Source organism: Anser anser, assembly GCF_964211835.1.
Source record: "Anser anser genome assembly, chromosome: 8".
In the NCBI taxonomy this organism is placed as follows: Eukaryota; Metazoa; Chordata; class Aves; order Anseriformes; family Anatidae; genus Anser; species Anser anser.
The window spans coordinates 29634571-29650368 of record NC_139728.1 but is presented as its reverse complement, the minus strand read 5'-3'; the positions used below and the strand labels follow the sequence as shown (position 1 = coordinate 29650368).

General features: G+C 38.6%; 1 protein-coding gene across 11 annotated transcripts in view; it reads left to right on the top strand.

The window, feature by feature from the left end:
- DOCK7 (dedicator of cytokinesis 7) overlaps positions 1–15798 on the top strand; it is a 99358-nt gene that overhangs the window by 21207 nt on the left and 62353 nt on the right. For all 11 annotated transcript variants that reach the window (XM_083846070.1, XM_083846078.1, XM_083846077.1 and 8 more), the window contains exons 3-12: positions 1367–1542; positions 1737–1805; positions 4461–4590; positions 4697–4909; positions 5312–5397; positions 7736–7802; positions 8986–9135; positions 11108–11188; positions 12785–12950; positions 13594–13736. In XM_083846070.1, the coding sequence (XP_083702196.1) occupies positions 1367–1542; positions 1737–1805; positions 4461–4590; positions 4697–4909; positions 5312–5397; positions 7736–7802; positions 8986–9135; positions 11108–11188; positions 12785–12950; positions 13594–13736 (1281 nt within the window). The remainder of the gene's footprint in view (positions 1–1366; positions 1543–1736; positions 1806–4460; positions 4591–4696; positions 4910–5311; positions 5398–7735; positions 7803–8985; positions 9136–11107; positions 11189–12784; positions 12951–13593; positions 13737–15798) is intronic.

Sequence of the window (15798 nt, the reverse complement as noted above, 5' to 3'; positions counted from 1 at the left end):
GATTCTTTCAATACCCACTGTGCTAGCCAAGTCTTTTTCCCTGACTAAAAAGTTCATTTATTTTAGAACTTTTTGGCAATAGATGTTTAAAAAGTAGACTTTTTAGGTTGAAATAACAAAATTTTTGAGAAGCATGTTTAAAACTTGAGTACTGAGTTCTTATTAAAGCCATCTCCAGTAGAAGACAAGCCATGGGGTAGTTCCCTGTTCCACAGAAATCATCTGGATGACAGGAAAGAGGAAGTAGTAGAGACAAATTGCCGATTTTTTTTTTTTGTGTTTTTGTGACTCATATGAAACCACTCAGTCTTGCTGGAATGTGCCAGGGAATTCTAGGAAAGCTGTCAGTTGCTGTAGAAACAGGTTCCTCAAAACTAGCTTTTAGTGTTTCATTTTCTTAATGTCTATGTTTATGTGCGGCCTCATAGTATAATGTGCTCATATCAGAATATGTGTGTATCAGTGTAGTATACATATGTAAAATTACAGTTATGTAATGTATACATTCAGTTTATGCAGATTTATTTTTTTTAGGTATCTAAAAAACCTCACTTTTTTCAGTGTGGTGAGATCAGTACATCCAGTGAAACCTGCTGCTGCTCGGCACGTGTGGTTGCTCAGTCATTCCTCGTGCTTTGTGTGCAAGCTTTGTGCCCAGGAGAGGCTTTTTAAGCATCTGTTTTACTTAGAGCGGTGTTCCTTCTTGGTGTGGACTCAGTCATATTGGCACAAAAGGGCCCAATGTCAGGGAGAAGAGGTAGCTAGACTTGCACCATTGGTGGACAAACTGTGTTTTGTGTTCACCAGAGAAGTCACTTAATTCAAAATAATGTTAGTCTTCAGAATTCAGTGACTTCATGAGCTCCTAGTAAGTCAGCCCATGCTTTGAATTCCTGTTTGGGGGCTGTGCCTGAGGGTGAAGGGTTTTTTTGCGTCTCGAATTAGGTTCCTTTTGCATCAGAGCAGCAGCGTGGTAAGAAAAAATCCTAAGTCACATACACATGGAAATTGAAGTGTAATATTTGCTTTTGAAGCAAACTCTGATGAATTTCTTGAAAATAGAGGGAAATCTGTTGGTGGGTGTTTTTGTTGTTGTTTTGTTTTTGAGATTTTGATGGTATGCATAATAGGAATATCTAGAGAAATAGCAGATAAAAGATAAGACATGAAAAATAGCATTATGATATGTATTTACTAAGGCTGCTACCACTGGGTTACCATAGGTAATCACTAGGGTTAATTATAGTCTGATTACGTTTCCACAACAAGGTAGAAGAGCTGGTTTAGAAAACAAAGTAGCATGCATACGTGTATTTTTTTTCTTTGTCCTTGTTTTAAGACCCTTTCATTGCTTGTCTTTTCCCAGGTGCCACTTACAGAAGCCGTGGAGCCGGTTGACTTGGAGGAATACCTTAGTGCGCACCCGATGCCAGTCGAGTCTGGCCCTTTGCGAGACTTGTTTGAGTTTCCTTCTGATGACATTGAGGTTGTGTACACCCCCCGAGAATGTCGAACGCTCGTGTCGGCTGTTCCCGAAGAGAGGTAGGAGGTGACAGGGTTGCAGCTTACCCAAGGGAATTAGTTGTTCCGCACTGGAACGTCTGCAAGGCTGAAGCCTGGGCTTCTTGTCCATAAATGCCTGAAACAGTACATACAAACCTAAGTGAAAGCCAGCATGGTCAAAAGGCAGTATCGTTTCTGTGATTTTAAAATGTTTGTTTTTATTCTTTTAACAGTGAGATGGACCCTCATGTGAGGGACTGTGTAAGAAGTTACACTGAAGACTGGGCAATAGTGAATAGAAAGTAAGTACCCTGTGACATTTGTCAGCTTGATTTCATATTTCAAATTTTTTCAGGGTGGCTAACTGGTATGAAGAGGCTCAAAAATGGTTGACCTGGCTGCTGATTTCATGTACGTTGGCTTTTAGTTGCCCAACTCAGCTGAACTGATGCTTTGTGTTCTGAAAATTGGATCTCATATACATCAAAGCCCCTTAGGACAATTTTGAAAATCTAGGCCATTTTCATCAACTGCAGCTCCTTTAGAATATAGAGAAACTAAGGAATGTAAAATTATTTTAGGGAAGTAAAGTTGCTGTCAGCACTTATTTCTTACTTTCTTATGTTTTTAGCTCTTTCAATTTTGTAAAGATGTAAGGTTCACGTGCAGGCACAAGCACCTGAAGGCACGGTATTCAGCAGTGTTTATTTGTTCACAAAGAGACTGAGAAAATACGTGGTTTAAAAAAATGATTGTTAATATTTAAACTATCACAATGTTTACCTAATGAGTTAACTGTTTAGGCAGCATGCATACATTGACTATTTTATGCAAATTAGCTGGAAAGTTTCTAAGCACTTTTACTTTGAACGTGTACTCTCTCGGATGATTGAAGGTGTGATGACTTCAAGAGCTGTTGTCAAGGAGTAAGTGATCCATGTGATGTGCATCACCTAAAAATGACTTGACTACGGCTACAGCTCTGCCCTTTTGGCAGTTGCTACAATTCACTGGTTTAATGTTGTCTGGAGCACCACTCCAGGGGATGCTGAAGATATGCTCTGCGGTGCTAAGATGACCTAATAAAAATGTGGTTCGTAATCTCATACACAAAAAAAAAAGAAAAGGAAAAAAAAAGAAAAAAAAAAGAAAGGAAAAAAAAAGAAACCTGACAGAGATGTTTTATTAACTCCCAGCCATTGTGAGCAGAGTCTGGACTGTGCAGTAGGCTTGGACCCACTCAGCAAGCACACGTCTCAGTTTCTCAGTGACTTTCACTAGTATCTGTAGTACCTGGCTGTGATTCCTGCGCTGAGGAGCTGTAGTTGGAAACAGTAAATCTTTCTGTCCTGTGCAGGTCAGCTGCAGGTTGTGGTCTGTGTCCACAGACACAGCGAAGGAGTGCAGCGAGAGACATCAGAGTTGCCTGAGTGGGTTGAGGGTGTACTGAGTGATTGCCGCAGTCAGACACTTGCCCCTTCAGAAGAGAAGAGGCACTTTCATAAACATTCATGGCAGTTTTTACTGGGATAACATTTTGTTGGTGCACTGGGGTTGCTGCTGGAACAGAGGAGAAGCGCAAAAGCCTGTCTAGAAAGAACTGAATTGTTTTTCATGTAAAGTCTTGCTGTCTAGGAAACCAGGGATCTGTTACTTGATAGTGGTAACAGATTTCCTTGATCTATCCTATTGGATGCTTACAAGTGCTTTGGCTAGCTCTGGGGCACAAAATCCAGCTTTAAAAGAACATGACTTCTGATGTGCCATACTTCTTTCTCTCCCACCCCAGGGGAAAAAATCTTTATTTCAATCTTTGTCTACAGTTCTTTGTAGCCAAAATATTTTGGGGGGCAGAGGAATCCATCCATTAAGTGAATAGTTAGTTTCATGGTATTGGAAAAGGTAAATAAGTTTTCTTTGTTGGCCTGAAAAAAAAATAGTGTTATTTCAATCTTAGGGCATCCGTTGCTGTGTGCTAGACTGGCAGCAATGACCACAAGCATTTCTGAAGCCATTTCTGGCTTAGAACAAATTTAAGGTTTTGAAATGCAGACGTTTGGGTAAGGATTGTACAGATTGCATTGTTCAGCTCTCAGGAAGTATAGCCTAGTGAGGAAAACACTTTCCAACTTTTTCACCTCCCTTTCATTATTCACTGCTAGCACGTCCATGCGTTTGCCATGCCTGTTTATCCTTCTGTGTTAATTTTAGTAACAGGGCAGGATATGAACAATTAATTCTAGATGTGACCCCAGCACTACTTCAGGAACTGACTTAAGAGTTTGTATTGTAAGGACGCTGTGGCTGTGGCCATATGTGTGGGTAAATATAGACGGTGCCATTTGGTATCCAAAAATTTGTTAGTCAAAGAGGTCTGATCTTGTCAGCAACAGCAGACAGACTGTTTACTAGCAAGTGCTCTTAAGCTCTGGATTGTTCTGAAGGACCCGATTCTGTTTATAAAGATGCTTTAGGAAGATGCTCATTTTAGTTGGTGTCAGAAACTCAAATGTTTTCCAGCGTGCTCAGGCCCTCGTGCTTCATGCTGTCCTACCTGAAGCTGATGCCTTGGTTTTCAGGATATTTGTATTCTCTGCTGCTAGCCAATTCCTGCTTCAGCAGAACTGCTGGCCTTCTGTCCCCGCGTTATTGTTGGTTTAAGCTTGGCATTACAATTGCACGTTTTATGATGCCCATAATTGGGCATTGATAATACTTCCTTGGACATCACCCAGCGTGGCTTTATAATTGAACAGAGTCACAGTGTAGTACAGGAATACTGCTTGTGGGATTGTTACCCAGCTACAGCGGACAGTGACTGGAAATACTGTTTGCAGAGAGCAGTTTATGCTTTGAGATGCCCCACGCTGATAATACTGGGTTTGTTCTGCAATGCTGCTTCTGGGTTTGGGATCAAAAAGAATGCTAACAATGCACTTGAAATACTTTGTTTTTAGGTACCACAAATTGGGGACTGGATTTAATCCCAACACTTTAGACAAACAGAAGGAGAGGCAAAAGGGGCTCCCCAAACAGGTCTTTGAGTCTGATGAAGCTCCAGATGGCAACAGTTACCAGGACGAACAAGTAACGTACCTTTGAAACCTTGCTACATAAAACCTGATTTATAGCTGCATTTTAAAAGTGCAGTCCCTTTCCCATTATAAGTTGCTTTTAATTTGTTGAATCTCAGGATGACCTTAAGCGACGTTCAATGTCGATTGACGACACTCCCCGGGGCAGCTGGGCATGCAGTATTTTTGATCTGAAGAACTCCCTTCCAGACGCACTTCTCCCAAACTTACTGGACCGAACCCCAAACGAAGAGATTGACCACCACAATGAAGATCAGAGGAAGTCCAATAGGCATAAGGAGCTTTTTGCACTACACCCAGCACCAGATGAGGTATTTTTATATGGATGTGGGTGAGATTAAAAAAGTGGAGGATATAGGGAATGTGAAATCGTCAGTCTGCAATTGATTTAGAGGAGTTAAGATCACCTCTGTTTAATTTCCACGAGAACCTTCGCTATTTTGCTGGAGTCATGTTTTTTTCAGCATGCTGTCTTGCCATACATACTACGTTCTGAAGATTTTACTTTATGGTTATCCAGTCCTCTATAATGTAGAAACATTAGGGGAATTTTAACATATAACTGCTGGTGAATACAATACACTGGTAAACCTTAGATTAGATTGGTGCTAGTGTATTAAGAGAAAAAAATGATGCATGTGCTTGCTTCATAATGGTATGAGTGGTTTGTACAAGTCTTGTGTCTAAATGGCTGTTCCTGTGACAAATTTCAGGAGGAGCCTATAGAACGACTTAGTGTCCCCGAAGTACCCAAAGAACACTTTGGCCAAAGACTCCTGGTGAAGTGTTTGTCCCTTAAGTAAGTATCACTCCAACAGCTGCATTACAGGAATGGAGAATTTAAATCTGCTGTTGTATCCACATGCACCTGGAAGTACTTTGCTGCCTTGTTTATTACCCTTAAAGTGATGTAACTTGGTTTAATTTGGTTATAGGCTTAAAAGTTAATTCTGTAAAGGGTAACTTACACGGCAGTGTGCATCAGACTTGGTTTATCTTCAAGACTTCCTTTATATTGGTGTGACATAAAAGTATTTACCTTCCTTGGCATTTTTTTGCATTTGTTTTCAGCAAGTCTGTAGCTATACCTGTCCCATATCACTGTGCTTGTACGGGGCTCTGCAACTGACCAGCCATTGGTGTTCAGCTCTGACAAGGATATTTAAATGGGGAAAAAACAAATTAATAATTCTTGAGCCTTAAAACGTAAGACTAAAGCTTTACAACGTAAGCAAATCAAAGATTTGCCAAAGTTTAGGCTCAACAACCTTGACTGTGTCCCTTTAAGATTGAGGACTTTATATACTTAGCCAGCATTAACTGGAGGAATAGAGACCTGTTAAACAAGTTTAATGAAGTGAAGCTCCTGAATATAGGGTTACCTGCAGCTGGTTCATTGCCTATAACTCTTCTCTAATAACACAAGGTAAAATTTTACTGTTATTCCCTTGGAGAAATAAAGTACAAAACTGATTTTCCACACTGCTGTATTCATCTTCTGTGTCCTCAGTTAGGTCAACCCTTCTTATTAGAGAGCTCCAGTTAGACTACATTGCGGCTCATAACTGAGATATATGTGTGGGACATAGCTCCTACTCATAGAGTACTCCAGGACCTAATATAGCCGTAGAGATGAACTGATTTTGCAGCCTTTTATGAACTGGAACAACATAATATGCAGTAGCAGTGGAGCTTCATCTCCAAAGAATGGTATCTTTAGCATAAATAAGTTAAATTCTAGAAATTAATAATTTCTGCTATTTGAGCACCTCTTGCTGACTGCAAATTTATAGCAAATCTGCCAAAGTACGTGCTTGTTTGTGTACCACAGTAATCTCTGAAACTTTACTGGTTTAATAGCTAGCATCCAAGATTGTGCTATCATAATGTCACAAAAAGAAGTATGTAGTCTCTTCCCCAGGGAATTTTTCAGTCTAAGGAGAAATGTGGGTAAAATAGAAAGATTACCTTTCTATTTCACATGACCTAAGCAAGGGTCATTTTCAGCTTAATCTCACCTTTGTTGCAGAACTAGACAAAATACCTGTTTGATGATGTGGTCCTGTATGTTGTTCTGCCTGGTGGCAAAGAGAGTTCCAGGCTGAAAATCTCAGACCTGGATGCCAGGCGCTGGGAGATGCCACCAGGGATCAGGCATTAGTTGCATGGGGAAGCTGTGCAGGCAGGAGAACGGCATTTCAGTCCCTGCTCAATTATTATTATTATTATTTTAATTTCTTCAGCATCCCATGTGAGTTTACAATGAGTTTAGTGCAATTTGGTAATTTAGTGGTTTTTTTTGTTGTTGTTTGTTTGTTTGTTTTTGTTGTAATTGGTTCAGTTAGCACAAATGCTTGAATGCCGTTAGGCCAAAGGTACAGTGGCACTGACTAAAAGGTTTAGTTTTATAGTCTGTCTGGGATGGATGCCATATCCATTGCACTATGTGATGTTCTGGTTTCCGTGAAAAACTTCCTTGATAAAAGTTACTCTGAAAAACTGACATCTTCCTGAAAGCTTTTGAGGTACTGGTATTTTCTGACAAATAGTGAAAAGCAGAAAAATGGCACAATAACTGTCCCCAGCTCTTCCAGAGGAAGGAGCTTTCTCATCAGTAATGCCAGGAGGAGCAGTTGGCTATTTAGCCATACCAACATGTAAGCCCTAGTATGTTAGCACACAGGACAGCTTCTTGGGGTAATTGGAGGAGGCAAGCACTACAGCTATCCCAAGTAATAGTTTCCCTTCATTAAGGAAACTCTTACGTTCATCTGTTCAGCTTTCAAGCTTTCAACTAGTAGAGGATAAAAGAATTTATAGATGTTGGGATTAGATTCCCAGGACATGAAATGTACCTTCCTGTTTGGTCAATGACTTGAAATTTTAGAAAGGTGTTTCTTGGTGTAAGAGAGCAGAGGCAATGCAGAGGACTGGGACAGGTGAGGAGAAGCGTGGTGAGTGAGACCTACCTTTCCAGGAGGAGGAAGCCTTTAGCTTGGCTCAGCTATTCCTGACATTTCAGCTAACAGTGGTCAGCTTTCACCTTACCCAGAAAGGGTTTGGGGAGTGGGTTGGTTGTTATTTATTTTCTTACAAAATGCAAGTCAAGTGATTTTTATGTATTTCTTTCTATCAAGATTCGAGATAGAAATTGAGCCCATTTTTGCAAGTTTGGCTTTGTATGATGTTAAAGAAAAGAAAAAGGTAGGTTTTTTTATTACCTTACATTTCAATGGAAACATTACAAACCTATGTTAAAAAAAATGGAGGGGATTAATTCTGAAAACAAACTGTTAAGAAGACAGTGACATACTAGCGGTTGGAAGAATGATGAAAGAATTCCATGTACCTTCTTATGTGTTTTAATTCTGCTTAGTAACACAATTGAAGTATAACCACTTTTCTAAAAATATTATTTAATATGTGAGTGCCTGAAATCAGAATATATATATTTTCCGATCTTGGATTTCAAAAGTGTTAGTCTAAATAAAAGGTTTCAGTAGGTTTTTCTTCTGTTGAAGACTTTCTTCTTCTCTTCGTTGTGATTCAGTGTGGTTTGTGACCGAGTAACATTTTAATACATGCTAAAATCAAAACAAAGCTGAGCAGTCTCTTCAATATCTAATTTATGAAAAATGCAAAATTCATTTATTCTCCTATTTATGTTCTGCATTTAATATCTGAAGTCTCTTAGTTTTCCTAATTCAAGATATCTCTAACATTTTTCTCTTTAGTATTGCTAATATGCATTTTGACATTTATCTCTTTAAGACTTGAATTTAATGCATTGAGTTTTAAGTTGTATAGATGAGTATGTGGAATATTATGTGAACTTTGTTTAATATTTAAATCACATTTCATAAGCTAATTTTATCATCTTGTGAATACATTTTTTTTCTCTCACGTAGTCAGTTCTGTAGTGACCTCTGGTGTTGATAACCAGCTCACGTTCATTTTGGCTTTGAAGCCTTGATACAGTAGAGGATTTTGTGTTTCAGCATGAAGAGCTCACTATTTCCTTCCAGATGCATTATTTTTTTCTGTGAAGGATCTTAAAGATCATTTACTATTTCAATACTTTGATATTTTCAATTTAGATAGCAATTGTATTTTCTAGTCCTGTAACTACGTACCTTACAGGAGGTAGACAAAACTTTATAAGCAGTGTCTATTATTTGCTCCACTTCTTTTCTCTTTTGCTACTGTTCTGCTTTTATTTCATAATGAAAAGGTCATTATTTTTCCTTTTTATGCCTGGATTTGAAAGGAAGCACTGTTGGTGGAGTTTTTTTTGCATGTGTTTTGAAGTTGTCTGTTACGTTTGTAAAGATTTCCAGGAATATATAAAGGATAAGTATTGCTTGAAGCTAACCTATTTCTTCTTTAGATTTCAGAAAATTTCTACTTTGATTTAAATTCTGAACAAATGAAGGGAATGCTTCGTCCACATGTCCCCCCCGCTGCTATATCCACGCTGGCCAGATCTGCCATATTTTCTATAACTTACCCCTCTCAAGATGTCTTTCTGGTAATAAAGGTAAGAAATACTGGAGAAATTTTATTTTCTGTTGTCTCTTCTATTTTAAATAAAATAAAACCAAGTGTGATTGACTACCTGACTTATTAACACTTGGAGAGCAGCATTCTATTTTCAAAAATATAAATTTATTGAACCACAACATTTTGTTTTGTTTCAAATATTCTTATTTGGTACATTAAGTTCTTTTGTAACAGGAACAGTTCAGTGGAGGTATACATTGTTATTGAAAAACTGAAAAAAGCACAAATGTTTGCTTGATATAGAGTATTTTTCTGGGTTTTGACCTTGGTTTTGGTGAAACAATGTGATGACTTCCTAAAACTAGGAATAAGTGAGTGATTCAAAAATATGTCTTGATCTGAATCTCGTTTCAAAAACGATATATGCCCTTAAGGCAGATGTTCAAATGTCTTTACACATTTAATTTGCTAAGATAGTGAGGTCCGTAACTGAAATTAAAAGCCACATTGGTTACTCCTGGAATAAAGTATATGAAGAGAGAAGTTTTCTTACATTTGATTGAAAGAGCAGACAAGGGTTAGTAGTTTACTTTGGCATTTGAATCAGTTTTTTTGGCCAGTCTCTGCATAAAAATTATCCTATTGTAAAAAGGGGATTTCAGTGCATACTTTTGTTTCACAGGCAGTGGTTGGTTACATTGCCTCCTAGTAAAGTTTTTTGAGAACATTGTTGACTGTGTTCTGTGCAAGGTCTTCATGTACTGCGTTTTAGATGAGGAGTAAGCTTTTGAAAATGAATTAGGGCTTTCTGGCATGACAGAAGAGTCCCAGGTGAGAAAAATGCTTTCAGAGTTTTGGAGTATAATCTGAGTTCCACTTCTCGTACAAGTTTCTGAATCCCTTCTAAAAATCACATTCTGCCTGTGTACACATATTCACTCCTCTGATTTGCACAAGATATGAGGAGAAGATAATGCCCTGTTTCTGAGATGGGGATCTGACCAAAGGAGCTCATGACTGCACATCAGTGCTTGTAAAACCAGTGATCCGAGAGGAGCTGGTAGTGATTTACTTAGGTGTTTTTTTGATTTGATGATGAAAAGGATAAAGTTAGGGATAAAGAAGACAGATGCATAGCATGCCTTACCAGGTGAATTTTTCCATGGGACTTACTGATGTTATTCACTATGAAACCACTTTTCAGACAGCTGCTATTGCTAGCATAAACTCATCAGGGAGTGCAAGATTTGATGGGAAGTAGTCTTGTTCTTTATAATGTGTATCTTGTAGCTGTACTAATTGACAAGTATGAATGGCACTTTATAAGCATGGGAGAAGATTAAAGATTTTTTAGTCTAACAACAGTATGTGTATGGTAGTAGGCGTGCAATGGAGGGGCAGGATGCTTCTAAAAGAACGGTCTTCATGTTTGTGATAGGGAAGAAGTATTTCTGTCAAAAGCTGAGCATTAAACAGTTTCTTGCTATGTCAACATTGACTTATTCAGAGCCTTCAGAAACGAATATCTACTCTTTTACTTATATGTATTTTAAAAATTGTTATCCATTATTTCATTTGAAAACACGCTGATTTAAAATACTGCTTGTTTAGCTGAACACAACTGAGACACTGTCTTGTGCTGCTGCAATAGCTCCTTAATAAGGAGACCAGAAATAAGAACAGTCTTCGGAAAATGATGATGCTGAAGACAATGTAAGCTGTTGATAAAACCTTAAAAATGGGCTGAAAGTGGCTCTAGAACATAGGAAACCAAAGTGAGTTGGTATATGTTCCCTTTGAACCTATGTTTTACACTTGTGATCCAATTATAGCTGGAGATCTGGGAACTTAATGGCTCTAACAAATTGAGTGTAGTGGTTGTTTCTGACTCACAAAGGGAAATCAAGTGTCAATTCTTCTGAAAGAATGTTTTTGCTTCCTAGTGTTTGTTTAATTTAACAATCCTTGCTGGATACATGTCCTTATAATGGTTCATTTTCCCTTCTCAGCTTGAAAAAGTATTACAGCAGGGAGATATTGGGGAATGTGCAGAGCCTTACATGATTTTTAAAGAATCTGATGCAGCAAAGGTAAGATTTGTTGAAGTTTAAATTTGGCTATGAGCATTTTAAGACATTTTGTTATTAACAAATTAAGCAGTCAGGGTATTTTCTTTCACCTTGGACTCAACAGTCATTGATACTGTTCCTGTTGTTAAAAGGATCTGTTTTTAATTAAGAAGCTAGTCATATTCTAAAGGCCAAAGAAGAGTCAAAGACCCTTGAATCTTGATGCCTTATGGGGGGAGAGTAGTTAAAGGTCATCAGTTTTTGTAGCTGACAGGGGAGATGTGGTGAGCATCAAGCTCAGTCATCTGTAATTCCCTGTCCCAAAGGATCAGCTGTGCGCTTATGGCTGGGTCAAGTGGAGGCAGCCTTTGATGTGAATTTGCAGTAAAATTTCAACTCGTCGATTGCATCTGCAGCTTAACTCCATCTTAGTACCTCTCCCTCGCTCTAGAATGGTTACAAGCTGATGAAATATGTTAACAGGACATTCTCCATCAAGTCTGGTTTTCAATCGCAATGCGTTTCTGATTCTTTTTTCCCACTGTTTTCTCCTGTTTTTTTCTTTTTGCTAATACTGTGAAGCAAGACCATACTCAACAGCAGGATAAAGCTGCTATTTTTACATGTACGAAGGGTAGATGAAAAAAATTTATTTTAGTGTTGTTTTTTTTTCATTAACAATGCTCCTTTAATTCTTGTCTTCAGCAATTTGCACATTGTCCTCTAGAGTGCAGTGGATGGCATGGGCCTGCCCCAAAGTGCTGACAAAGTTCTAATGTATTTCTAGCTGAAGAAGCTAACATTTTTTGTCTATCTCTGTCTTTACGTCACTGCACCAAAATGTGAAAAATGGCTATCTTCCACCTGAAGTGTTTAGATAACAGAAGTAAAAACCCCTATGTTTCCTGTGATTGACAAGTTGGAATGTGCTTACGTGAAATTTTGGAGTTGGCTTTGCAGGATGCTTGGAAATGTAGGTTAGAAGGTTGATTTTTGCAAGGTCTCCTTCGCAGCAAGGTGCATAAGCATGTGCTGAACATGCGAGAAGAATGCAGGTAGCAGAGCTGTCTGTTATCCAGCTCCCTGTCTGTGGGCTTTTTAAAGGACTGTAGAGAGAAGCCTTTCTGAAGCAAAGATTTGCTGTTTAAAATGCAGAATCATGGCAAAGTCCTTTTGTATCCTCTTTTTCTCAATAACATGAGTATGGTACTGCTTCTTTGAGGAATGTTTTCTGCTTCCCAAGCAATTCCAGATGATCTGAGCACCTGATTAAGGGAGGCCATTTCAGATCTCGCAGAGTAAAATTCAGTTTTTCTTGAAAGAGCAGTGGGCCAGATGAGCTCACTGGGATTTGACAGGCTGCTCAGGAAGCTGAAGAGCATAAAGTCAGCTGCTCTGACGGTCAGGCTGTCCTGTACCTGGTACTGTTGGCCTGATGGCAGTGTAGTGAAGCAGAAGACTGTTTGTATAATAGTGATCTTCCTCTAGAAGGCATGATCGAAGCACAAAATCATTTCAAGCTAGAACAGATGCCATTGTTACGTAGTGATTTTGCTAACTGAACCTTTGTTTGTATTCCTTTCTTTTTAATGGTTTGGGTTTAAACTTTCTTCGCAGAATAAAGAGAAGTTGGAAAAACTGAAGTGCCAGGCAGAACAGTTTTGCCAAAGACTAGGCAAATACCGAATGCCTTTTGCCTGGACAGCCATTCATTTAATGAACATTGTGAGTAGCGCTGGAAGTTTGGAAAGAGATTCCACAGAAGTAGAAGTTGGCACAGGAGGTACAGTATATGGCATCTGCATAAGGGAGTGTGGTCAAATCCAGAGTATACTGAAGTCTTGCTTCATGCACTGTCTGCTGTTGCTCCTTTTATCACTTCCCCTCCCCTGCTCTAGGCCTTCTGATAGTGTTGGGTCGTGGTTGAAATAAAACAGCAAAGTCCATCATAACAAATGGATTTATCTTTCAAGGATTTTACAAGCAAACCATCTGTTATATTATTTAAAACCAGGCTTCTAACTGAGAGAGTGTTACAGGCTGATGAACATTTTCCAAAGGAGTGGATTAATCTTTGTGAACCACACGGCTCATCTGAAACTGCTCTTCAGCATCCCCAAAACTGCCAACTTCATCATCTTTCAGAGCAAGAGAAATACATAAATCTCCACATGATAGAGACTTTTATAATAGCAGTAAGGCACTGGGGTGAGGTTGCTGTGAGAGGAGCAGAAGTAGTCAGCTGTGCTTCATAGCCTCCTGATGCCTCAGGAGTGTGATTGTCTTAGCATAACCACCTCTTCTATCACGCTTATTGCATAATTTCCAAAGGCAGCAGCTATCTTCTTGTGTAGAAAATCCTGCTTGGTAGGCTCTTGGACAATTGTTTTTCTTTTTTAATTTCTCTCCCTTTTTGTTTTTTGAAGAACGCAAAGGATCGTGGTCAGAGAGACGGAATTCCAGTATTGTTGGGAGGCGTTCATTAGAGAGAACCACAAGCGGTGACGAGGCTTGCAATTTGACCAGTTTTAGACCAGCTACTCTGACAGTGACAAACTTCTTTAAGCAGGTATTGTATGAAGCTACCTAATTAGGAAGTTGCTTCTTGGGCAGAGTTATTTGATCATGTGAAGTTAGGTTAGACCTGAATGAGTACTTTGTGATGCTTTCAGTGCATGCAATGTCTGTTCCCTCATCACAAGATACCTCTGAACAACATGCAGTGGGTTTATTACACTGTGTGCTTATCCTGCCACCAGCAGGTCCGCAGTTGGTTGGTGGATTCTTTCAAGAAGTTTACTGTGAATAATTACATTACAGAACTTGAAACTATTAGCTGTTTTTGACTTCAATGATGAAGCATCATTATGGCTCAGAGAGTTAACCATTCTAACCCATAGAAATGGGTCTCCCCAGAAGAATGTCGGTTTATTTTGCTCCAGATTTTTCTAACGTGCACTGGAAAAATCACAGTTTGGACTTTTGGTAAGCATATTTGGCAAAATGTTCATAGAAGCAGGTGCACAAAAGCCAAAGATAACTTTTGGAGGTTAGTATGTGACAAAAAGTATTCCAGATATTTGTCCTCGTCTAGGAGTTGCATAGCCTCTATCAGGATGTTCACTTGACTCCTTTAGTTTCATTGGGTGATAGAGAGTCCTCTTGAACCATCAGGAGGCTCAGAAACAGTTTCATCAATGTGATTTGTGGTTGGCATCAATTCCCTGGACACATCCAGTGATGCCCAAGAAAACAAGGCATTTCTCATGCCTTTTTTGCTGAGTGGCAGCTCTCCTGAGCCAGAGCTTGGGATTTCCCTGAGAATCAGTGGAAAACATGATTAAATAGAATAAAATCTGTAGTTAAGCTTAGAAAATGGTTTCAGTTCATTAATTTTTTCTAAGGTTTGCTTAATGCCACATCTGGTTAAGGAAAATTATTATTTGAATGTCACCTTTGTGTATAAAATGGATTTAATAGTGTACAACCAGATATTTTTTGGACCGATTCCTTGATCACTGGGAATACAAAAATGTGTATTCTGTATATTGCAAGTTGACTAAGCTCTCTTTTTTCTGATTGTTTTGGTTGCCTGCCAATTTCACTGTGGGTAGCCATCCAAAGTCTGCTCTTAAATTCACTGGTGTAAAGAAGGAGAAATGTCATCCAGGGCATGAAGTTATACTGGTGGAAACCATGTAAATGGAAGGTGACTCATGCCTCTTGTGCTCAGTGCTTTCAAGAAGCTCAGTATGACTGAAATTGGGGTTTGCAAATGTTATATTTGGGGTCTCAGTGACACAGAACAGTACAGGAAGTACCTTTTACTTAGGGTGTTAAAATCTAGTTATGTCTTGTATTTACCAAAAACTTAAAAAGTGAGGGGAAAAAAGTATTACAGTATTGCTAACGAAGCTATTCCATTCACTGGCCTTGTTCTGCAGCCCTTTTTGTAATACACATCAGTTTAAACGTGGTCATTAAATAAGTAATGATCTACAAAAGCATATATATTTACTTTGTTCTCTCTGGACTACTTTGAAACAGTTTGTTTTATTCTTATTTAAAAATCGCTACACGTTGATTTAAGATTTTAAGTTTTTAATTCTTCTTACCTATTATTTTTTATCTTCCCTTCCTTTAGTATCTTTGAGAATGATTAACTTAATACTACTGAGCATTTTTATCCTTCAATTTGCTTTTTCTTTCATATTGGGTTTTATTACCTTTATAATCAGGTATCTTCTACTTTTGGATAGCTAAAGGGTGGCAAAGTGACATTTTCTAGTGTTGTAACAAAATTTTGAGCTACTAGAATGTGGCACAAGGAAGATTGACAGCAAACTCCTTCCAGTTCCCACTGTGCATTAACACTCCTCTTGACAAGTAAGACTGTTTTAGACTTGTACCAAAGAAAAGGCAGGGGAAAAGGAAGGAGGATCACAATGTGAATGATGGATATTTTTTCAAGCCATTATACTTGCTAAAAAATGGATATTTTTGGGAAATCTTTTAACAACCATTCTCAGTTTTAAAAAAGATAATATTGATGGGGAGACAAAAGGTTTTCACTGAAAAGTTCCTGCAGCTGTCACGATGATTAATAAGATAAAAAGGAAAGGAAAAGGGAT